The sequence below is a fragment of the Ictidomys tridecemlineatus genome, chromosome 4 (genome assembly GCF_052094955.1).
Source record: "Ictidomys tridecemlineatus isolate mIctTri1 chromosome 4, mIctTri1.hap1, whole genome shotgun sequence".
Taxonomy (NCBI): domain Eukaryota; kingdom Metazoa; phylum Chordata; class Mammalia; order Rodentia; family Sciuridae; genus Ictidomys; species Ictidomys tridecemlineatus.
The window spans coordinates 1,923,130-1,946,579 of NC_135480.1; the positions used below are offsets into that span (position 1 = coordinate 1,923,130).

At 40.3% G+C, this 23,450-nt stretch overlaps 1 protein-coding gene across 32 annotated transcripts in view; it reads left to right on the top strand.

Moving 5' to 3' along the window:
* LOC110597052 (uncharacterized) overlaps positions 1 to 23,450 on the top strand; it is a 268,944-nt gene that overhangs the window by 79,525 nt on the left and 165,969 nt on the right. For 21 of the 32 annotated variants that reach the window (XR_013437304.1, XR_013437306.1, XR_013437303.1 and 18 more), the window contains one exon: positions 18,665 to 18,762. The exons of 1 other annotated variant lie outside the window; for it this stretch is intronic. Coding sequence is in view for 4 of the 31 variants with exons in the window: in XM_078045356.1 (XP_077901482.1) it covers positions 18,667 to 18,762; positions 21,842 to 21,883 (138 nt within the window). In the remaining 27 variants the exon portion in view is untranslated. Of the gene's footprint in view, positions 1 to 5,416; positions 5,656 to 6,154; positions 10,184 to 16,034; positions 17,894 to 18,664; positions 18,773 to 21,572; positions 21,654 to 21,841; positions 21,884 to 23,450 lie in introns of those variants that run through there. 10 more of the 32 variants (XM_078045356.1, XM_078045353.1, XM_078045354.1 and 7 more) reach the window with 6 other exon arrangements.

Here is a 23,450-nt window from a genome sequence, read left to right on the forward strand (position 1 = left end):
GGTTGACAGATGTATGTATGGCCTTCTCCAAAATCTCAGTGGTCTCATTTTCTTTCCAGATTCTCAGTGAAGCACAGCACCATTCCCAAGGTCTGTAAGATCTCTGGGCCTTCCTGAAGGTTCTCAGTCAGTACCATTGGTTTCTCTAGGGGCTCACTGAGTTTCAGAGCTATTCTCAAAGTCCCCTTCTCTAAGGGTTTTTAACACCTTCTCTATGAGGCTCAGTGCTATTTTTAGGATCTCAGTGATGCTCACTGCTTCTCCCAGCCTCAGAGCTAGTCTCTGAATCTTTCCCAAGCAAATAGTAGGTTCAGGATCTTTCAGAGATTCTCATTGAATCCCAGGAAATTTCCCAGGGTCTCTGGGGAGCTGAGTGCCATTTCCAGCATCACAGTTGTGCTCAGCATTTTCCCCAGGATTTGATTTTATGACAGGACCTTCTCAAGAGTAGCAGTTTGAAGTAGGGTTTTCTTTTCTATTTCAGCAGGTTTATGGACTTTTCAAAATATCTGGTTGTGCTTTGATTCTTCAACTGTATTCTAGATAACTAATGGCCTTCATTAATGACTCAATGGGAATTAGTGTCTTTCCATTGAACTTCTAGGACATTCCCATTGTCACAGTGGTGGTCAGGACCTTCCACATTGTGTCCTTGGTCCTCAGAGCCACCACAGATTTCTGAGTATAATCTCAGGGCTGTCTCCAACTGCTCTCAACTCTGAAGTATTCTGCATCAGGGTTCTTTAGGCGCTTGTCTGTCAGGTCTGTTCTGCTGGAGAACACTTCACCCATGACATCAGTGCAGTTGTAGTAGGTTGTCCTGTTCTGATAGGCACAAAGTTGCTGGGTTTAGGGTCCATACAACATTAATGTGGATTTGTGGATTTTCACAGAACATGCCCTGGTATCTGACCATTCTTTCATTATTTAGCCAACAGTATCCTTTGTACTCTAATAATGTCAAAATTAATGAGGAACACAGACACCTAATTCTTGTTTCATAGCCAGTTTATTAGCTTTCAACACCAGAAGGGCCATGACTGAAAGGGCCCATAAGCAAGGTGGCCAGCCTTGGGCTATGTACTGAGTCCAGCTGTTTAGATAGGTAGGCCACTGAATGTGCCATGTTCAAGCATTTCAGAAAGACTAGTACAGCTATTCCATACCATTCATGGACAAACAGGAATAAGGTTTTATGAGTTCAGGGAGTCCTAGTTCAGGTGCATTGGTGAGTGCTTCTTTAGTGTCTCAAAGTCCATTTGTTTTTTTGGTCCACCAAATAGCAGATCCTGTTTTTTACTTTGTGTGCCTTCATAGAGAGGTTTTGCCTTAACTGAAAAGTTGGGGATCCATACACAGCCTAATTAAACAGCACCAAAAATCTCTTCTTTGACAGCAGGTTGAAGGGACTGGAATTGAGCAGGTCACCTGTTACCTCTTGTAGCCTAGTTGCAACTGACTCTGAGTCAAACAGATACCAAGGTATTTGACTTTTTCTTGACAGATCTGGGCTTTCTTTTTTGAAACTTTGTAACCAGCCTTAAGTAGGAGAGTGAGAAGCCACTGTCTTCCTTTTATGCCATCTTTTCTGGTTGTTATCCCAATATTTCAATTTAGCAGGCCATGAAGTAATCATGGCCTGCTAAGTTGAAATGCTGTGATAATAGGAAAAAATGATGAGTTTGTTTGCTGGGGCGATCTCAATTGTGGTCTCTTCCTTTGAAAGTGGGCCCACAGTTTGGGTCACAACCAAATGGTGAGCCCCAGTATCCACCATAAATTTCATAGGTTGGTCCTCTGCCACGCGACCAGCACACTGGCTTCATACAAGAGGTTTGAAGCATAGAAGTTAACTAGTGAGATCAAAATAAACACACAAAACTCAAGCCACCCAGTGGGACAGTGAGGCTTACTCAGGACTAACAGGAGAGAGAGAGGAGAGCATGCCAGGGAGTGGCCTTTTATTGGGGAACAAGAAATTCTGGGGAAAATTTCATCCAATGAAGGTCGAGGGGGATAGCATGCCAAGGTCAGGATCAGTGATTGGTCTCAGGGTCAGTGGTCAGTAACAGCCCCACATGGATGGGCTGTCACACCTAGACAGGGTGGGGATTAGTTCGGCACAGTTTATCCAGAATGCCTCACACCCAATCAGGGAGGTGCTCAATCACATGCGACAATGGTTTCCCACATGGTCCCCTCTAAGTGTTGGGACCATAGGCTTCTGGGTGCCCAAAGGGATGGAGCCCAGTCAGTCCTAGTCCTCATCATAATTTTCCAAGTCCTCAAATCCCACAAAATTTTCTCATGATCATCATAGGGGTGTCTTTGTCATTGAGCATGATGAGGGACACGTTTGTAGGGCTGGTATCATCCTTGAAGGACTTGGTCTCACTTATCCTGGTAAGGAGTAGCAAGATCCCAGTTGACTTTCTTCAGTGTGGGGCATTCATTTTTCCAGTGGCCCTCTAGATGGCAGTGGGTGCACTGGTTTAGTCTCAGCCTAGTCTCTGGGTGAGGAGGTTGGTCCAGACCATCCTTCATCCCTGCATCTGGTTCTGATTCTAGTATTTGTTTTGGCTTTGTCCTGGTGGGAGCCCCTTTGGGTGACTCCTGGGTCTGTAGTAAGGGCAGCTGCAAGGACAAACCATCTTCTTCATCCTTCAGTCTGCTTCTTGCTGGGTCTCTTGGTTTTGATTGACCAACACTGTGGTGGCCACTTCAAACAGCTCACTGGCATTCTTCCCAGTAAAACCCTCTAGTGTTCTGTAGTTTGGGTGACTGTCACTCTGAGTCTGTCCCACAACGATTGTGTTGTCCACCTGCTGGTTGTCTGGTGCCTCAGGATCAAAGGGAGTGAAGAGTCAGAGGCTTCACAAGGTTGTTCATAGAACTGGCTGGGGCTTTTGTCAGGCTTTTGGAGAACTTCTGACACCTTGTTCATGATTAGGGCTCTCCTTCGCCTTCTTTGAAGCCTCCTATGAGGGGTTGTTGATATCTCTTTATATTTTGGAGGTTTTCATATTTTCTTGGGTCCCACCCTGAGTTGGTGTTGGGGAACTGGGCATGGGCATAGACTTGGATGTTGCCGTGTGCATCTGGGACATATCTCTCTAGCCATTTTAAAGCACAAGGGTCACCCATTTGCCCACATCTGTATTGAATAGAGTAAGAAGTAGCTGGAAGCAGTTCCCCCAGTGTTTTAGTCAGATATTTTGCTGCTGTGACTGAAAAATCTGACCAGAACAATTTTTAAAGAGGGAAAGTTTATTTGAGGGCTTATAATTTCAGATCTCCCAGTTAATAGAAGGCTGAGTTCATTCCTTGGGGCTCCAGTTGAGGCAGAACATCATTGCAGAAGAATGTGGCAGAGGGACCCAGTTCACATATTGATCAGTAAGCAGAGAGAGAGAGAGAGAGAGATTCCACTTGTGAGATACAAATATATATATATATATATATAAACACACCTCAATTCCCACCCCCTCCAGCCACACCCTACCACTTTAGTTATCACTCAGTTAATCTGTATTAGGTGATTAGATAATTAACTGGGTTAAGACTATTACATGCCAACTATTTCTCCTCTGAACCTTCTTGCATTATCTAACATGTGAGCTTTTGGAAGACACCTTACATCCAAACCATAACATACAGGTAGGTTAGTGGGTCTGGATGATGAATTGCATCATATCAATGATGGTCTGAGGTTTCTCTCTGTAGGAGGTGGTATGGTATTTTCAATTTTAGAGATAATTTGAGGTGAAAGCCTGATACTTAAGAATGCTTTATGCCCCTCAGATGATTTCCTCCTGGTCAACATAGGCAGGTCCTCTAGTCTCTCACAGGGGCATCTGGAGAGGTGTCAGCTGGTTGTGGCTCTGGTCTTAGGATGGGTTCCCATGGTGGTCTTGCAAGGTGGAGGAGGAATCTTTCCTTGGGGAAGCCTCTGGCCTTGAGGACCTTATAGAGGAAGGAGGAGCTGGTGTTGAAGGGCCATATTCTGTGGTTTCTGTAAATGAGGGGGCTGAGGGCACTTCCCATTGACTCGATGGTCTTGGCAATGTCGGGTAGAGTGGCATGTAAGGAGGTGGGTTATCTTCTGACTCAATGGACAAAATTGGTTCTTGCTCTGCCTTTTTTTGTCAGATTTTCTCTGCTTAGTTGCCTTTTGTGGGGAGTCTTAGAGACTGGTGTAATCTGAGCTAACATCAATTTGGTTGTCCATCTAGACAGGCTCTCAACCAAGGGAGGTGTTTCTAGATTGTCTCTTTCCAGCAGTCAAGGGAACTGTTCTGGGTGTCCAGGGGTTCCAACAACTATTAAAAAGACTTCAGCAATGAGAGTTTTAATTAAGATCCTCCTGGTGGGCTGCCCACCCCTAAGCTTGGCCATTCTAATTCATAGAGAGAACACAACTTTGCTGAGTAAATTTCACTCCAAAGTCTCTCCTAAAACCTTTCTTAATGTTTTACAACAGACTTTCCAATGGGTTTAAAGGATTAAGTTACTTTATGTGCTTACCATGTTCCACTCTGCATCTGTGTCACACTCTTATGACAAGAATCACTTAATCCATCTCCAGACTTTCTCTTCTCAGGGTCTTAGGGTTCTCTTAGCCTTGGGGGTCCATGTCAACCCCCAACCTGGAGCTTCCACCTACATGTTGGTTGGTGCAGTTCTGCCACAGACTGTATGAGGTTCCATGGAACCATAAATTGGGACTCAGCACTCACTTTGTACTTAGGTCGTGTCTGAATTCTTCCCTTGTTCATCTCATTTACACTTTCACACAGACATGGTGTTATGGGCCAGGCTATATGAGCAATGATCAAACAGACTCCATTTATCCTGAGACTCCATGTCATGTCAGAAATGCTTCTCCCATGAGAAAATTCTGCCTCTGCCATCCTGATCCTGCTTAGCACACCCTGATTAGAAACATTGTTTTCTGCTCTTATACAATGTAATTTTTTTTGGTTCCCATTTTTTTTTGGATAGTACCCTGTCAGAGAAACATTGTCTAGATATTAGTAACCATTCTTTAACTGGTATTCAAAGGGGGTCATTTGATCTTCTTCCCCTTCTGCTTATGATTTTAGATATCATGTTGTTTGTTTAGCTTGAATCACAGAAAGAGCCTCTTATGATTAATGTGGGTTTTGGACTATAAAGCTGTACTCTAACCCTAGGAGGGGGTCGAAGAGTGTAAACTTACAATCTTGCCCTTAGCCTATCAGCTGGTAAATGCAGACTAACAGCTATTGAATAAATATTTCACCTCCTGCTTAAGATATACTCAGTGATTTACTGTAATCTTGCCATTACAATGGTCAGAGCAATATTTTTAAAACCCCATATTACACAAACTAAAACGGAGTCATGTTTTCCCCCTATGTTTGCTGACCCCAAACAGAGACTAATTAGGTGACTCCCTGGATCCTTTTTGGCTTCAACTCCTTTTGGAGGTTATTCAGGACCGTCATATGTTGAACAAGCCTCTCTTCCACCTACGTGGGCCTCTTGGTTGAAGTCGGATGGGACACCACTGAAGAACCTGGGACCTACCTGTTTGTTCAGGTGGTGCTCCACGTTCCCTATTCTTGGATCCTTATGGGTTCTGTTGTGCTTCAGGTAGCAGCTCTGAGATGTCAGGTGAGTCATTCCTCCTTCAGTAGAGTTGCCTCTGTGGTGTGCTAAGGGGAGGCAATGTCCTCCAACACCCCAGACTCCAGAGACAAGAGAGGCAACTTCACCATTTCCATCCCATGTGGATTGCCAAATGATGCAGGACAGATGAGGCTGCACACCAGAGAAATTAGCAGAAGGAAGGTTTATTGGCGACAGCTGGTTCAGAGTGTGGCTATATCCTAAAATTTCCTCCACTGAACCATGAGTCTAGAAACTTTTTGAACTTTACACCCACTGGGAGGAGGGGCGTGGATTTCCACTTTTGCTGGAGTTTACCTAAAAGTATCTATTTTTTTTTGAGTTCATAGAGAGTGCTTTCTTTTTAATTAGTCAGAGGTTATATGGTTTACCACAAAAGCAGAAGTAACATTACAAAGTTTATTTGCCAAACTTAGCTTTTACAAGACAGAGTAACAGGACATAGGAAGTCTAATCACATTGGGGCTTTTTTTTTTTTTTGCAGGAATTTATTCTGATATTCTCTTAATAAGAGCACATATGTTGAAGGTACCTGGAGAAGCTTAATTAAGCTTCATTGGTGGAGGAGGGGGCACCACTACACTCAGGGACTTCACATGGTTTCAGTAGGCCTTATTGGTTTTTGGGGCTCATGGATTTCAGAGCCATCCTCAGAGTCCTCTTTGTCTTCAGGATCTTTTACATGTTCTCCATGAGGCTCAGTGCTGTTCTCAGAGTGTCAGTTTTGCTCAGTGCTTTTTCCAGCCTCAGAGTAAGACTCTGACTCTTCCCAAAGAAATCACTGGATTCAGGCTTTTTTTTTTTTTTTTTTTAAATAAATCCCAGGATCTTTCCCAGGGTCTCTGTGGAGCTAAGTGCCATTCCAAGCATCACAGTGGTGCTCAGCATCTTCCCTAGAGGTTGACTGTGTGTCAGGGCCTTCCCAAGGGTCTTATTGAGGCCTAGGGCCTACCCTACTGATTCAGTGGCTTAAAGAATGCTGCACACTCTCTAGTGGAACTTAGATTCTTCCAGAGTATCCTGGGTAAAAAATGGATTTCACCTGTGTCAGTAGGGAATAATTTCTTGCCCAGTATGTCAAGAATCTCAGGGAGATTACCATTATCACTGTGATGCTCCAGGCCTTCTGCAGTGTCAGTGGATTTCAGGGTCACCACATGTTTCTTAGTGTGAGCTCAGGGCTTTCTGTAGGGTCTCAGTGTGGCTTACCCCAATGGCTTACAGGGGCTCAGAGAATCTTTCAGGGTTTTTTTCTTTTTCTTTTTTTCTTGTCCCTGGGTCTTCCGTGAGGCTAAAGGCCTTCAACAGCTTCTCAGTGGGGTTTGGGGACTTCTTTAGCATCTATGTCGAGTTGTTTTAGTCAGCTTTTTTGCTGGTTTAATGTAAGGACCTGAACAAAAAACTGTAGGAGGAAAAGATTATTTGAAGGCGCACAGTTTTAGAGGTCTTAGTGCAGAGAAGACTGGCTCCACTCCTCAGAGCTCAAGGTGAAGCAGGAAATCATGAGGGAAGAGTGCAGCAGCTCACAGGATGAATAGGATGTAGAGAGAGGAAACTCCATTCACAAGATACAAAATATATACCCCAGGCTGGGGCTGTTGCTCAGTGGCAGAGTGCCTGCCTTGCACACATGAGGTACTGAGTTTGACCCTTAGCACCACATAAAAATAAATAAAGACTTGCTGTCCATCTACAACTACAAAAATAAAATATGTACCCCAAATAAATGTCCCCAATGTCCTACCTCTCCAGTCACACCCTACCAGCCTTCAGTTATCACTCAGTTAATTCCTTATTGAAGTAATGCTCTTAGGACCCGATCATTTCTTCTCTGAACCATTTGCACTGTCTCCCATGTGAGATTTTGTGGGATACCCCACATCCTAGACATAGCATTCCATACCTGGCCCCCAAAAGCTCACAACCATCTCAAAATGCAAAGTACATTTTGTCTATTCCCAAGAGTCTTCATGGTCTCAACATTCCAAGACTGCTCAGAGTTCAAGTCTAAAGTCTTCTCTGAGGCTCAATGCAATCTTTCATTGTGAGCTTCTATAAAATGAAAAGCAATTTACTATTACCCAATATATAATGAGTACAAAGTAAACATTTCATTCACAAAATTAGGGTCATAGAAAGAAGGGATAGGATCCAAAGAAGACCAAAATACAGCTGGTCAAACAGGTCCTCTAGTTCTGTGTCCACATCTGAAACACATGGCATCATGATGTTCTTCCCTAAGGTCTTGTGTATCCCTGCCCCTGTGGCCTTCTTTCTTGTAGCCCAAGTGGTTGTTCTGTGGGCTTGTCTCTGCTCAATTCCTGCAGCTTTCCAAGAATGATGTCCATGTTACTGGCATTTCTTAATGAGGAGGTTTGTCTCCACTGCAGCTTCAGTTTCCTCCTCATATCTGCAGGCTTTGACTTCTCAGGTGCCCGCAGGGACTCCAATCCTGTTGCACTTTGTTTGGCTCCCCAGGCCTTCCTTTGATCAAAGAAGAGCCCTCCATAAATCCCTAATTCAAGCATCCTGCATTCATGCAAAACAAGAACCTCATGATCGGTCCCAAGGTCTGCCTCCATATTGAGCAATAACCAAGCCTCCAGGGACCCTGGCTTCAGCAGCCTCTGAGTGTTTGTGTAGTGGAGCCTGTGGAAAACACTTTCTAGGCCCCTTGGCTTAAGAAGGTTTCCCCTCTGGTTTCTTATTAAGAAATTTCTCACCTTGACTCCAGGAGCTTGGAGTGTAGACTTGTCAGATATTTTTTTTAGAAGCCCTTAAACCATTTTTCTTATTCTCTGTTCAAAGTCTTTAGCATTTTTGTAGTGGTGGAATGACTTGAACAACTGCAACATCCTTAGCCTCAGTTTTATAAACTTTCAAGTTAAATTTTTCCAAATATTTCTTCTCTGCTTTCTGTCCTGAATATTACAATAAATTTTGCTAAAAGGTATCATATTTATGTCACAGCCTGAATGCTATGCTGCCTAGACATTTCTTACACCACAGAAGAAAGTCACTCCTGGGGCTAGGATTGTGACTCAGTGGCAAAGCACTAACCTAGCATGTGTGAGGCACAGGATTCAATCCTTAGCATCATATCAATAATAAATAAATAAATAAGTAAATAAGTAAATAAATAAATAAAAATAGAGGTATTGTGTTCATCTACAACTAAAAAAAAAAAAAGTCCAACCCCACTGAAAGTCTCAGGACCTGGGAAAAATGCAATCACTTCTCAGCCAGTACATAACAAGAAATAACAAGAATGGCCTTGACTCCAAATTCCAATAAAATACTTTATTTCTAAATCCTCTTTAGCCTGATCTTTATTGACCGGTGTACTGTTGCCATTCTGGCCTTTGAACTTCCACCAGAATCACCATTAATCTTGGCTTACGACAATCTAAAGCATTTCCATCTGCACAGCTACACATCTCAAAATTCCTTACACCAATTCCAAAAAGCTCAAAATGCTTATTAAACATGAGTTTAGTAAGTACTTAGTCACAGAAATTACTTCTTGGACAAATGTCTGTTTTAGTCAGCTCTTTCCACTCCTGTGACTAAAATAACCCACCAGAACTATCACAGGGGAGAAAAAGTTTATTTGAGGGCTCATGGATTCAGAGGTCTTAGTCCATAGAAGGCTGGGTCCAGACCTCAGAGCTTAAGGTGAGGCAGGACATCATGGTTAGAATGGCCTTAGGCCTGAGCTTAAGCAACACCATTTTAAAAACTCCTGTCTAAAACCTGCAGTTTCACCAGGCACACCCAAAGAGCCCTTCAGAATGGCCACAAACAAGTTACATCCCTTCACCCTGATAAAGAATGAAGCCCCTGGCAGGCTGTCCTGATCATCAGGGTGGAGACCACCAGACCAGATGTTTCTGACACCAGGGCAAATGATGTCACTGAGAAATCTTGTGGTAGCTGATAAGGATTGAAAGTGTAGTTAAAAGCTCCAAAATTTAGTATAAATAATAGAGCAAATGAACAGGAATTCAGCCAGGCAAAACAAGGATGCACTCAAGTTGGAGAGCCTGATGAGGACCCATCACTTGTCATCATTTTCTGAGCCTCTGCATGATCCTCACCACTCTCAGACTCTACCATCTTATCAGGACCTTGGTGAGAGCCACATCTTCACCCTGGGACCCTCTCCTCAACTGATCATCCACAACACACAAGGAAAAGCCTGCCTTGGTTCCAGACCTGATCACCTTAGTCCTAGTGAGAGGGCATCTGCTGGAGTTAAAGCCTAAGTCTTACAACTTTTGAACTTATCTTGCAGAGGAAATGTCTATCATTAGACTATCATGATTAAGTGTGTTTTACAGTGCTTAGAATTAATCTAGAACTGTTTGCTGTGAATTAATTAATCTAGAATTGTTTGGTGTGAATTGATTATGTCTATTGCGGGGCCTAGCATTAAGGATTGTCATTTTCTTGATTAAAAACCTATGAAATAAAGTTTCATTGAGTAATTTGAGTGAATAAAGCATTGAAAGGAGCAGATAGTGTGGACATTCTTTACTCCTCCCCTCAACTGCATACATCACAATTTTTTCCCCTAGTGACAATGGTGAAAGAGTGTGGCAGAGGGAAGAAACTCACATGTCCAACAGAAATCAGAAGATAACTCCATTCACCAGATACAAAATATATATCAGAACATCATGCCCCAAAAGTCCCAACTCCTCCAGCCACACCTCAACAGCCTTCAGTGACCACTCCGTTAATCCAAATGAGGGGACTGAATCACTGAGGATGTTGAGGCTCTTAAGACACAATCATTTCTCCTCTAAACCTTCTTGCATTGTCTTATGTGTAAAGGTTTGGAGTACATCTTACATCAAAACTATAACAAGACTTGTGGACCTTTCCCAGGGTCTCCTTGAATCTCTGAGATTTTTGAGATCAACAATGAAGCTCATGGCTTCCTCATGCTCATTAGTGGCCCTCAGTGCCTTCCACAGAACATCCACAGTGCTAAGGATACACTGAAATTCAATGTGACTCAGAGCTATGTCTCTTAGCATTCAGAGTCTTAACAGGTATCTAATTTGGGTGCAGGACTCTTCCCAGAGTATCACAGGAATTGAAAGATTTTGCACATCTCTAAAGAGCCTCACAATATTTCATACTGATTCAATGGAGTATGGCGCCTTGCCCAGGGCATCAGTGTGTTTCATGGTCTCCTCTAGTTTCACAGTCATGCTCAGGGTGTTTTCCCCAGAGTCTTAATGTTATCTTTCTTTTCCTTGGGTATTCAGGGGGTGAACTTAGACATTCTCAGCATCTTAGTGTGGTTCAGAAGGTTCCCCCAGGTTTTTAAAGAGCCAGAAGCCCTGCTTAGGGCCTCTGGGGATCTCATGGCCATTACCAGGCTCTCAGTGTTTCTCAGGGTCTTTTTCAGGGTCTGAGTCATATTAAGTGCTATTCCCAGGGTGTCATCTGGAATTAGATAGTTCCTCAAAGGTACTGTGTCCAGGGTTTCTGCCAGGGTCTCAGAAAATCTCAGCAGCTTTACTAGGTTCTCAGTAGAGTTCAGTGTTATTCCCAGGGTCACAGGGTTGCTCAGGCCAGTTCAGAATCTTTTTGAGTCTCAGGGCATTTCCCAGGGTCACAGTGGTGCACAGAAACTTCTCCAGGGTGTGAGTGGTGTCATTTTCTTTCCAGGCTCTCAGTGAAGCTATAGTCTTTCCAGGTTACAATGGTGCTAAGGGCCTTCCCCAGAGCTTAGTGATCCTGAGGACCTTCTTCAGGGTATCAGAGGAGTTCAGGGTCTACCCTAGAGTTTCAGGAGGACTCAATGTGTTCTCCAGAATTTCAATCTTGTTCGAGAGGTCCACATGGATTTCATTGTGCTCAGATTATTTCCAAGTGTTTAGAAACTCTAAGGTCTCAACAAGATTCACAGAGTTGTCAAATTCATTCATGGTTGTCTCAGTGGTGTTCAAAATTTTTCTCAAAGTCTTTGGAAGGCTAAGAGCCATTCTTAAGTTGACAGATGTATTCACAACCTTCCCAAAAGTCTTAGTGATCTCATTGCCTTCCCAGGCTCTCATTGCAGCTCAGCAACCTTCCGAAGATCACCATGTGCTCAGAGCCTTACTGAGGGTCTCAATAGTTCTCATCACATTTTCCAGGGCTCACCGAGTTTCAGAGCCATCCCCAGAGTCTCCTTTTCTTTTCTCTGTGTTTGCAGGTTTCCCGTGAAGCTCAGTGCTAGTCTCAGAGCCTCAGTGAAGTTCAGTGCTTCTTCCAGCCTCAGAATGATGTTCTGAGAGTTCTCCAAGGTATCACTGGGGTTAGGGACATTCAGGGTTTCTCAATAAAGCCCAGAGCATTACCCAAGGTCTCTCTGAAGCTAAGTGTCAATCCCAGCATCTCAGTGGTGCTCACCATTGTCCCAAGAGTTTGACTAATGTCAGGGCAATTCTAAGTTTCATGGTGAGGCCTAGGATCTATCCTCTTCTTCCAGCAGGTTTAGAAACTGTGCACAATATATTGTGGTGCTTAGACTCTTCCCCAGTTTTCTGGAAACATAATGGCTCTTACTAGTGTCTCCAAGGGGAATAGTGCCTTGCCCAGTGTGTCATTGTAACAGGGAAATATTTCCATTGTCACAGTTGTGCTCAGTTCCCTCCCCACTGTGTCAGTGGCATTTGGGCCACTCCATTTTCTGAGTGTAAGCTCAGGGCTTTCTTCAAAGTTTAACTCTGACTCAGTGCTTTCCCCAATGACTTACTGGGTGGAGAGAATTCTCTAGGGGTGTTTTGTTAGTTTATTTTGAGTTCTCAGGTATAATTGGTTTTCAGATTTTCCCCAAGAACTTCTGTGTGCTAAAGTTCTGAAATGGCTTCTCAGTGGGCTTTGTGGCTTCCACTAGGGTCTAAGTTTATTTGTGGACCTTTCCCAGGATATCCTTGTGTCTCAGTGAGATTCAGACTCAGAAAGAAAGCTCACGGCTGTCTTCTGTTCTTTACTGGGCCTCCATGACTTCCATAGTATATCAGTAGTTCTTTTAATTATCTCCAGGATCTCAGTGAGAGAGAAGGCTATCTGTAGTATTTTAAGGGTGTTCAGATGTTTTTAACAAGTGTGTGATTTAAAGGCCTTTAAAAGTGTGTCTTAGAATTCAGGCATTCCCTGGTGTTTAAGTGGGATTTAGAGATTTTCCCAGTGAATCACTGGAATTTAGAACTTCTCCAGGTCAGTATGAATCCCATGGCCTTTCATATGCAATCAAGGGAGTGTGATTCTTTCCTTGCCCAGAATCTCAATGAGTTTTATGGTCTCCTCTATTGTCACAGTTATGTTCAGGGTGGTCTCCCAGAGTCTCAGTGTTCTCCTTCCATTCCTCAGGCATTCAGTGGATCTTTTGAACATTCCCAGAATCTAAATGTGGTTCAGTATGTTCCCCAAATTTTCACAGAGCCAAAAGTACTGCTCCAATCCTCAGTGGGACTCATTACCATTACCATCCCCTCAGGTTTTCTCAGAATATTTTGCAGTGTCTCAGTCAAGTTCAGTGCCATTTCCAGAGTGTCACCTCAGCTTAAATATTTCCCCAAAGGTAGACTGTGTTCAGTGTCAGCAAATCTCAGCCCCTTTTCCAGGCCCTCCATGGAGTGCATTGTCATTCTCAGGGTCACAGTTGTTCCCAGGGCCTTCTTCATAGTCATATTGGTGTCATTGCCTTTCCAAGGAATCAGTGAAGCTATAGTTTTCCTAGGTTACACGGATGACCAGGGTGTACCCCATTGTCTACCTGACACTCAGGGCCTTCTTCATGATATCAGAGGAGCTCAGGGGCTTTTGTTTTTATTTGTTTTGTTTTGTTTTTGTCAGTGTGTCTCATGACCTACTCTAGGGTCTCAGGAGGGCTCACGGCCTTCCTCAAAATTTCAGTCAAATTTAGAAACCTCCACATGTTCTTCCTGGTGCCCAAATTATTGTCAATGCTTACAAGAGGCTTATGGCTTCAATAAATGTCTCAGTCTTTTAATCTCTCTTTGCTCAGTGGTGTTAAAATTTCTTAAGAGTCTTAAGAATGCTAAATGTCTTCCTTATGTTGGCAGATGTATTCACAGCCTTTCTAGGAGTCTTTGTGGTCTCATAACCTTCACAGGTTGTAAGGTCAGATGAGTACCATTTCCATGATCACCTTGTGCTCAGGTACCTTCCTGGGGTCTTAATAGGTCTCATTGCCTTTTCTAGACTTCAATGCCATCCACAGTGACTCCTTTTTACTTGGTTTTCTTGACTTTCCCCATAGGCTCAGTGCTATTCTCAGAGTATCAGTTGATGTTCAGTGTTTCTTCCAGCATCAGAGTGACACTGAATCTTCCCAATGGAAACATTGCATTCAGGGCCTTTCAACATTTTTTACTGAATCTCAGGGATTTTTTCTGTGTGTCTGTGGAGCTCAGTGCCATTTCTGGCATCACACTGGTGCTCAGGATATTCTTGGTGTTTAATTGAATGTTAGATCCTTCCGAAGTATCATACTGAGGCCTGGGGCCTACCTTAATCTTTCAGTGGATTTTATTATGCTTCACAATATCTAGTAATGCTTATATTTTCCCCCAATTTCTTGGAAAATATTGTCCTTCACTAGTGTCTCAATGGGGATTAGTTTCTTGCCTAGTGTGTCATTGAAACTCAGGGATATTCACATTGTCATAGTGTTACTCAGGGCCTACCCACTCTGTCAGTTGTACTCAGGGCTACTCTATGTTTTTTAGTGGAAGCTCAGGGATTTCTCCAGAGTCTCAGTCTGGCTCAGTGTTCACTTCAATGGCTTATCAGACCTCAGAGTATTTTCTGGGTTTTTTTTTTAGGCCTCAGGTATGATTTGGTCTTATATTTTCCCCCAGTTCTTCTGTGAGAGCAAAAACCTTTAGTAGCTTGTCAGTGGGGTTTCGGGCCTCCATCAACTCCAAATGTGTTTGTGGACCTTTCCCCAATTCCCCTTATTTTTTTGCTGTTCAACAATGAAACTGAAGGCTTTTACATATTATTTAGTGGGACTCATTACCTTCCACAGTGTATTGGTAGTTTTCAGGACTATCTCCAGAATTTGCTTATGATTCAGTGTTGTCCATAGTATTTCAGGGATACTCAAATGCTTTTCATAATTTTGTGTGATTTAAAGGCCTTCAAAAATGTCTCTTGGCATTCAGGCCTTTACTGGTGTCTAATTGGTGTTCAGAGCTTTTCCCAGTGTATCACTGGAATTCAGGGCTTTTCCAGGTCATTAATGAGGCTTATGGCCTCTGGATCTGATTTAGTGAATAGCAGAGCCTTGTGTTGTGGCATGTTCTAGATATATCACTGGATGAGACTTAAAGGAAGACATGGACATTTATTCACTGTTTGGCCAAGGGCCACTGACAACATTGTCACTGCACATCTCAACCCCTTGCAGAAAGTAGGATATCTCTTTTGTAGCCCTGCAACCTGCAATCTACCAGTAATTCAAAACCATAGCTATATAGTAGGTGGGTCAGAATAACCCAGTTCAGTGTTCAGTGCACTTCCCATGAGAAATATCAACTAAAAGCGAGCATCTTACAACTGTATTTCTTGATAATACAATCTTTAAGAATAAGAAAAACATTTTTCAACCACTATGGCTTGCCAAACAGTGTGTGGTTGGCAGGAGGTGGTAGAGGCAGAGGTTTCTCACAGAACAAATCTTTCTTATATGAAATGGAGTCTAAGGTAGAATGAAGTTTGTCTAATCAAGACACATGTAGCTTGGTCCATAATTTTCCAGTTTTATCTAGAAACAATCAAACCTTTGATTTATCTCTGAATCCAGGAAGAGGTTGTAATTGCCAAACAAATATGATAATTTGACTGACAAAATATGTTATTTTAGTAGCTAGGGTTTTATAAAACAGTCTGAGTAATAGACAAAACATGAGCAACATGTTTTATTCTTATATTTAGAGGGTGGTTGAGGCCTCTTAGGGCTATTTGCTCTTTTTTTTTCTTTCTTTCTTCTTTTTTAAAATTAATTAATTAATTTTTTAGGAGACTCCATTGTGCTGTCGATATAGTCTTCTGTCTGGAATGGGTGTTGGAAATTAATGGTCTCTTGTGGTTTCTTCTCTCCAAGGAACTGATAAGCTTCAGGTTGAACCTGTTGAAGAGACTTAAAAACAGGTTGAAACAGGAGTATGCTATCTTAGATAGAATGGAGGAAGGGCTCTGGAGTTCGAACATTTTAATCCTCCAGAGGTGGACTCCAACTTTTTGGACCCACATCAGTTTCCATTTTTTTGTGATCTGACCCAATTACCTCTCTACACTAACTGAATTTTTTATTTTATTTCCCTATCTAATTCTAGGGACTCCTTGCTGCTGTAAGAAAAAGGGGGAGGATCACTCTTGTGGGTAAGGTTATAATGGGCATCATGGTAGTGGGACAAGCAGTTGGAGTCCCCTATTAGAGATAGGTGGGTCAAGATGTCCATGGTAAAAGTCTGATTTGGGAAGAACAGGTTGTAAAGTCATCTTGAGGTGGATGTGGGAAGCCACTCCTGAGCTATTTAGTGACTTCACTTGGCCTTGAGCCAGGGAGATTTTGGTTTGGCATTGCAAGTCATTTTGTGGCTTCTCCCACTTCATGAATTATGCAATGCAAGTGACTTCAGTCTTACCTTGGCTGAAGGGGTTGCTCTTGTAGCTTCAGAATTAGGTATGAGCCACTGGGCCTGGACAGCCCACCTTCTACCTTATTTGGCAGAAGAATATTGTATGGAAAATCTTTGAAGTTTCTCCAGACATAATAAAGCAAATTTGGACTCTCTCTTTTCAGTGTGGAAGCTTGATTTGTAAGGCCAAAGAGCCATCCCACCCTGCTTTTCAAAATTACTTTCTGTGTAGTGTGGTTTTTCTGCTGCCTTCTTTTCTTGGCTGTATTTCCCAGCTAGACTGCTTGATGCAAAAGAAACCCCAAATTCCATCACCTGTGCAGGATGTTGTGGGGAGCCACTCCAAATGCATGCACCTTTAAGTACTGATGCACCACAGGGATCTGAAAGATTACTGTAGTCTGGCATGGTAGTGCCATGGATCATGTCTTGGTCTTATTGTGGGCTGAATTGTAGAAAGTAAGTGAATTAGAAGAAAAAATGTGACATTATACTTTTAATATTTGGGAATATTTTGCCTTTAGAAAGAGAAAAAAATAATTTTTATGATTCTAGAGACTCTAAACAAATGTAAAGAATTATTAAGATGACTAATGGGATATGTTGTTAAGTTCAGTCCTCTCCCATGGGCAAAGCACTTCTGTGGACTTTTTTGAACTGTTTTTATGAATCTTTATATTGTAAAATATTAGGTAACATTTTTTGGGGGGCTTATGTACTAGAAGTCTGTGCTTAGAGAGTGAGAAAAAGGAAAGAAGGAATTTGTGATGAGAATTGATACAAGGATTCTTTACATGTAGTGAAATGAATTTTATTTTTCTATTGTTTTTGTGAATACTCAGACAGGTTATTCTGAACCTCTTTGCTACATTCTTGACCTACCACATCAGAATCAAAAGACTTTAGCCACTGTTCTATAATGGGGTCTGTAACTAGACCCACCACCAGCAGTGCTTTTAACCCTTAAACAACCTGAACTAGGTGCCAAACGCAAACTGCCTTAAGATCTGATAGTAATACTGGCATCTGCTGTTAAAACACACATTTTAAAGTCCCACATGCTGCAAGGGAAAATAGAAAAGACAGAAGAACACCAGCTGCATCAAGCACAGGGAGCAGAGACAAGGCAAGCTGCCTCCCACCCTAGGATCCTCCCCAGCTGCAGAAAATACAAACAAATCAAATGGAATGCAAGTGGCCAGGGAAGCTCAGGGAGCCTTTGCCCCAGACAATGAGCAGCTGGTCCCTGTGGTTTTCATCACCAAGGTAACAACAGGAAGCCTGGAAGGCCCAGAGATTTCCTGGTCCTGCCTACTGTATTTTCCCGGCTTCCCATTGGTCCTTTCACTGTCACTCAGACAGGACTTCTGGTCCCACTTTCCAGCCACTAACCTGTACTTCCTGTTTTATCCCTGCTACCAGGAGCTGCACAGAGACTGCATTTTAAAAAATATCCACCTATAAATACTAGTAAAAGATCTTTTTTAGACAAAATTTAATTCCACATGCTTCTACATTGCATCCCTGAGCGTAACTTTTTCAAAGTTTCTAAGGTAACTTACCAATTCTTTTCTTTATAGCTGTATTTTAAGAAAAATTACAGAGATAATGTAACACTTATACAAAATATATAAGCTTCTTTATATTTTGCTTTTAATTTTGAAGGTTATGAAGAAGCATTTGCTTGTCTTAGGAACTAAAGCTGGCAATGTCTCTGTGATAATCAAAGAATCCTCATTCTCATACCTGAGTATATAAATAGAAGACATAAGTAAATGTATACAGAAGGATCTTAATATGTTATAGCAGAAATATAAAACAATATAATCTAAGAAAAATTAAAATGTATCCAAATATCATAAGAACCACGTGGTTGCATAAAGTTAATTCAATTATCAGTTATGCCCTTATTTTTAATACATATTTTTCTAGGGATTTGGATAACCTATAGTTGTTAATTCATTAAAAAATTAGCATATATGTATAATTGATTATTTAGTTTATAGTTATCTAATAGTTTTTCTTCCTCAGAATACACATAATTTATATATTACTTAAACATTCATTTTTCTGATGCTCTGCCTTTTAGTTACATGTATTTGAGATAAATGTATTTTACTATAAGTTTGCTTCCAGGAGATAATACAACTATCAAGTATATCAACTCTCAAATATTGTACAAACTCTATAAGTTAATAAACAAATATAATTAATTCTGTCTACAGAGTTATACAGTGGTTTTAATTATATTTTCATTGAGGTATTTCTTCATATCAATGTACAATAATTTGTTAGATTCTAAGGTTTTCAAATATTGTTTCAAGGAAAAACCCAGGAAGAATTCTAAAAGGAAAAGAAGATACTTCCACAGAGAGGAAGCACACATTGAAGGTCCTAAGAGGAAGAAATGAATCATCTTTGGGTAAAACAAGGTCTTTGTATTTTGAATTTTAATGATAAAAAGTGTTTTCCTAAAAAGGATAATCTGTATGTCATTATGTAGACAGATGATATAGAGAGTTAAAACAATTGAAAAAGAGATTTATATGAACTGGACTGACTATAAAAATTTTAACTAATTCAAGAGTATTTCAGGCTATTTTCTTGATTTTACTATGCTGAAGTGAGCTAAGATTTTATCCATGTTTTGACATAATAAAGACCTATTAAAATGTTAAATGTATTTCCTTTAAAGAAGATTTTTATTGTGTAATGATTCTTGTTGTTACAGTAAGGATTAATTTTAGTAAATAAATTCACATCCTTGATTAAACACTAAATATATTAAACTACTGACTTAGATTCCAAATTTGACAATTCTCCTTCAAGACTAAATTTAATTGATTCAAAGACCCTGCTGAAATTCACAAATTACCTTTTTTTTTTTTTTTTTTTTGCTGGATTGTTGTGAGATTTGGGAGAACATTGATGTTCTCCAAACTAAAGCCATACATTGGTTTAGAGCAATGAAGTTTGCAAACTTTGTTGGAAATTCATTGGTATTATATAAGTTCTTTGATTGGACCTATTATTTATCAAAAAATGATAAGATGTACATACTACTCCCTACACTGGGAAGTAAGCTTAATCATATTTTCTGAAGACAATTAAGAGACACCTATTTAAAGGATAATATTCTGAGATATAGAGATATTTTGGACACTTCTCTCAAGAAGAGATTTAGGGCTTCCTATAATTTAAATTACTGATATTATGATTTATACCATCATTTTAAATAAAAAAGGGAAAAAATAGAACCCCAGAAGCACACACTAGATCTTACAAGTATTTAAAAAATTTTTCTTAAATTGTAGTACTGAGAGTTTTATTGTTACTCAACATGATTCAGTGAATTAAATCAGATTTCACAGGAGAGTTCAAACTTCTCATCATGAAAATGACTGAAAAACCTGAAATAGTAAGGTAAATCTCCCAACTGCAGAATTTAGAGCCATGCAACTTCATGAGCTTATTATGCAAGTAAAAATTATGAAGAGATTTCTATAGACCCATTTCTCAGGTCCACCTTTAATGTGCCTTTAAGTGTGGACTGGAAAGTACACCCATGAACTAGATTACTTGTACTGACTGTAATGTTCAATTATTCCTATATGTTGATATTATGGTAAACAGGTTTTCTGGGAGTGTCTTTTGAGAAAAAGACAGCATATAGGAAACCTCAACCAGCCAATCATGCTGGTCCTTAAAAGTTAAGACTATACTTACTTTTCTGGACAAGTGTCAAAAAGATTGTTAAAATATATATTTTTTTCTATACAGGCCAGTTATTTACATAAGATATCCACCAACATATTATTCTCCTATTCATTCTACAATTGGAATTGACACTTTTCCTAAGTGTTTAGATTGCCAGTGCAACACAAGATATCTAGAAATAATGGATATATTTTAGACTGGTCTCCCAGAATTGACAAAGCTAATTATGCAAGGATGCCATAACCCTTGGAAGTTTATTGGTAATAATCTAACCATCAGTGAGTTGGCACCCAAAAGGATGTTTTGATGTTTGACTTCTACCTTCAAAATATTTACATTACTGACAGACCTAAAAACCTCCTTAAATGTGAGAATTAACTGAAAGGATGATGAATATCCTGTAGCCTTTAAGAATACAACTATTATTATTGTGTCACTAGTTATTGATAGCTAATATTTCAGAGATATAATATGCTTAAGTTAACATTCAGGCTTTGAAACAGGTGCATGTCAATTAACCAGACCTAGGCAAGCTCCTGATCTCATGATCCTTGAAGTGACTACATTAAATATCATTCCTTGCTTCTATAATTATAGTCTTATGGCTATGTTTTAAACTTAGAATATGTGAATTTTCTTAAGATTTGATTTAAATCACTTCTAAGATCCTTCATAGTCAGATAAGTTCTGATGGAAGAATTGGAACTAAGTTAAAATGCTCTAGAAGACAGTATCCTGAATAATCCAAATGAGCCTTCTGCTCTATGGTTTGTGGATAGGCTTAAATGCCATGCCAATTAAATACGTCTGTGTTACTATGGCCAAATGCAGTGCTTCCCAGTAAAAAAATTGAGAAAAGATTAAAAATCTTCTGATGAGTGTTTGTCAGAGTAATAATAATAACCTGGATCTTGCAAGTTGACTATATTATTGAAATGATATGTTTTCTACTAATTCCTTTTGTGTTTCAATAGTAGATTATGATGACCTTGGACCAATAATGCAGTGACTAAAACATGTAATACCCCAATTGCCTATAAATATTAAGAAAGAGGAAATTTGTGGGTAGCCACTCCAAATTCAGACATCTTTATTCCTGATGAACCATGGGGGTCTGAAAGATCACTGTAGTGTGGGGCAGCAGTGCCATGACTGGTACTCCATCTTTTCTCATGGTTGGATAATAAGGTGTGGTCCTGGGAGTAACCCTAGGAGTAGGTGGAACCCAGAATTGTTGAGTGTGGGGAGCCACTCTGAATGATCTGCTCCTTCCATCCTGGAGGGGAGACAGTTTGACGGGCACTACGTAACATAGTATTGGACATTGCCTGGGTCTTGGAAGTTAGAGGGCACATCATCAGACATAGGCATGTCACCCCGTGACCCTTTGGGTCAAATTACATTCACCTAGCCTATGTAACTCTGCCACTCTGACCTTTTTTGAATGGAACTTTCTAAGAATGAGGGTCCCCCAATAAAAGCCCACTTCTCAATATGCTCATTCTCTCTCATCAGCTTCTCTTGACTTTCTCTTGCTCTCCCATTTGTGGAGCCTGAGGCAGAGAGTGGAGAACGCATCCTGAAGCTTGATTAAAGGTAAATTATGTGTTATTTTTCTTTGGTGTCCCTGGAAATTCAGATGAGTGACCTTAAGTTCAGCTGCCGAGGTGGGCAGCAGTTGAATTACACTCACTTGTTCTCTTATAATCCTATGCTTTGCCTCATTTGAATGGCTTCTTCACAATGAAAGGGTTCAGCAAGTGCTCCTCTCTCTCTTTCCACAGACCCCAAGGTTGCAGGAGCCATCACAGAACCCCAAGAAAAAGGTATTTCTCTACCTCTATGTGGTTATTTTGTGCAGCCCAGTTCACCTGGAGTGACCTTGAGTATTTAGTCATGAGACTGGACAGGGCATGGGTCTATGAAAGAAAGATAAAGACATGAGTGCTGATATGAGATTAATACAAGATAAATGTCTCATCATCTGGAACATGTCAATGAATATCACGAAGATGATAGAAATCAATAATCTCTCACAAGGAGGTGTCAGAGCTGAGAAGTTGTCCTTATAATAAGGCCTAAAAGGCCAGAGAGGACAAAGCTAAATTTAGTAATATAAATCTTTAACCTGGTCAGAGTTATCAAGAATATAAACACAACATTTAGTTAAGCTACTTAATGCCACCTGATTTTTGTAAAATATCTTTTTATTGGAATGACCTCTGTTTTCATTTTAAGTGTATTTGTTAGATATTCAAGATCAAGCTGGTCAAAGTGAACTTGTTCTTATCTATCACTAAGAGTCAGCTGAGTGAGTTCTCTTGGGGTCTCTGTTGGGGAACTAATGAGCAGCTGTTTAGCTCTGTTAATGCCATCTACCAGGATAAGTCAAGGCCTCACTGACCATGTGGCTTCCCTTGGAAATACCAGGGATATCTCTCTTTTCCAATGACTCTCCTTTTTCACAGTGTGTATACTGATGAGATTTCTTTTCTAAGGTTCCAGTAATCCCCCTGATTTGGAGGTCATGTGGCCCATAGTTGCAAAGCTCCTAGAGAATTTCCCTTGTTCCTGGGTTCAAGCTGACTCAGAGGGCAAGAGCTAAGTATTGGGTTTCTTGCTCCTCACCCCATTTTTTTTAACCTTAATCTTTAAGCCTTGATCTTAAATATCCAGCAATCCAGTCTTAAAGTAAGAGTACTGGGCTTTAACTTTAATGTTTATAACTTTACAGTCATCTTTAACTCTTTTATTTAATTGGAGTCTCTATTAGTACTAGAATTTAGCATTGTATACTATCTGTCTATAGATGATGGCCTTATATTTCAAATTAATTTAGGTTGTTATCTTTGAAATTTTACTTTTGTAAGGCACTAATATATAGCAGTTAAAGTTTAAAAGGAAAATTAAAAAGGAAATTAACAAGAGTAAAAACTCTTGAAATTAACAAGAGTAAAAAAAAATTAGTTTGTACATAATTTTAAACCTTAGCTGAGTTATGGATTATATCATATGTTTTGACCACAGAAATCTTTAAAATAAATATCAATCTTTTGAATAAAACATTAAGTGAGACGAGTTTGGCCTAACTTATTGTGTTAGTTAACACAATATGACATTATCTGTAATAAGGATTAAAGGAAGGCTAAGAGAGGTTTAACTTTCTTTTTTTGAAAAAAGTGGCAAAACATTTTCATGTTTTACAAGATTAATCTTTAAGTAGATCAGTCCCTCATTATCTTTTAGAAATACATTTACATTTTTATCCTAGTGTAACAAGTAACATAAGGTTTATGTTCGGTTACAGAATATTAAATAATATAAATAAATCCCTCCCCAAATTTGTTATCCTTATAAGTCTAAAATTACCATTAGAGACAACTTTAGTTTGGA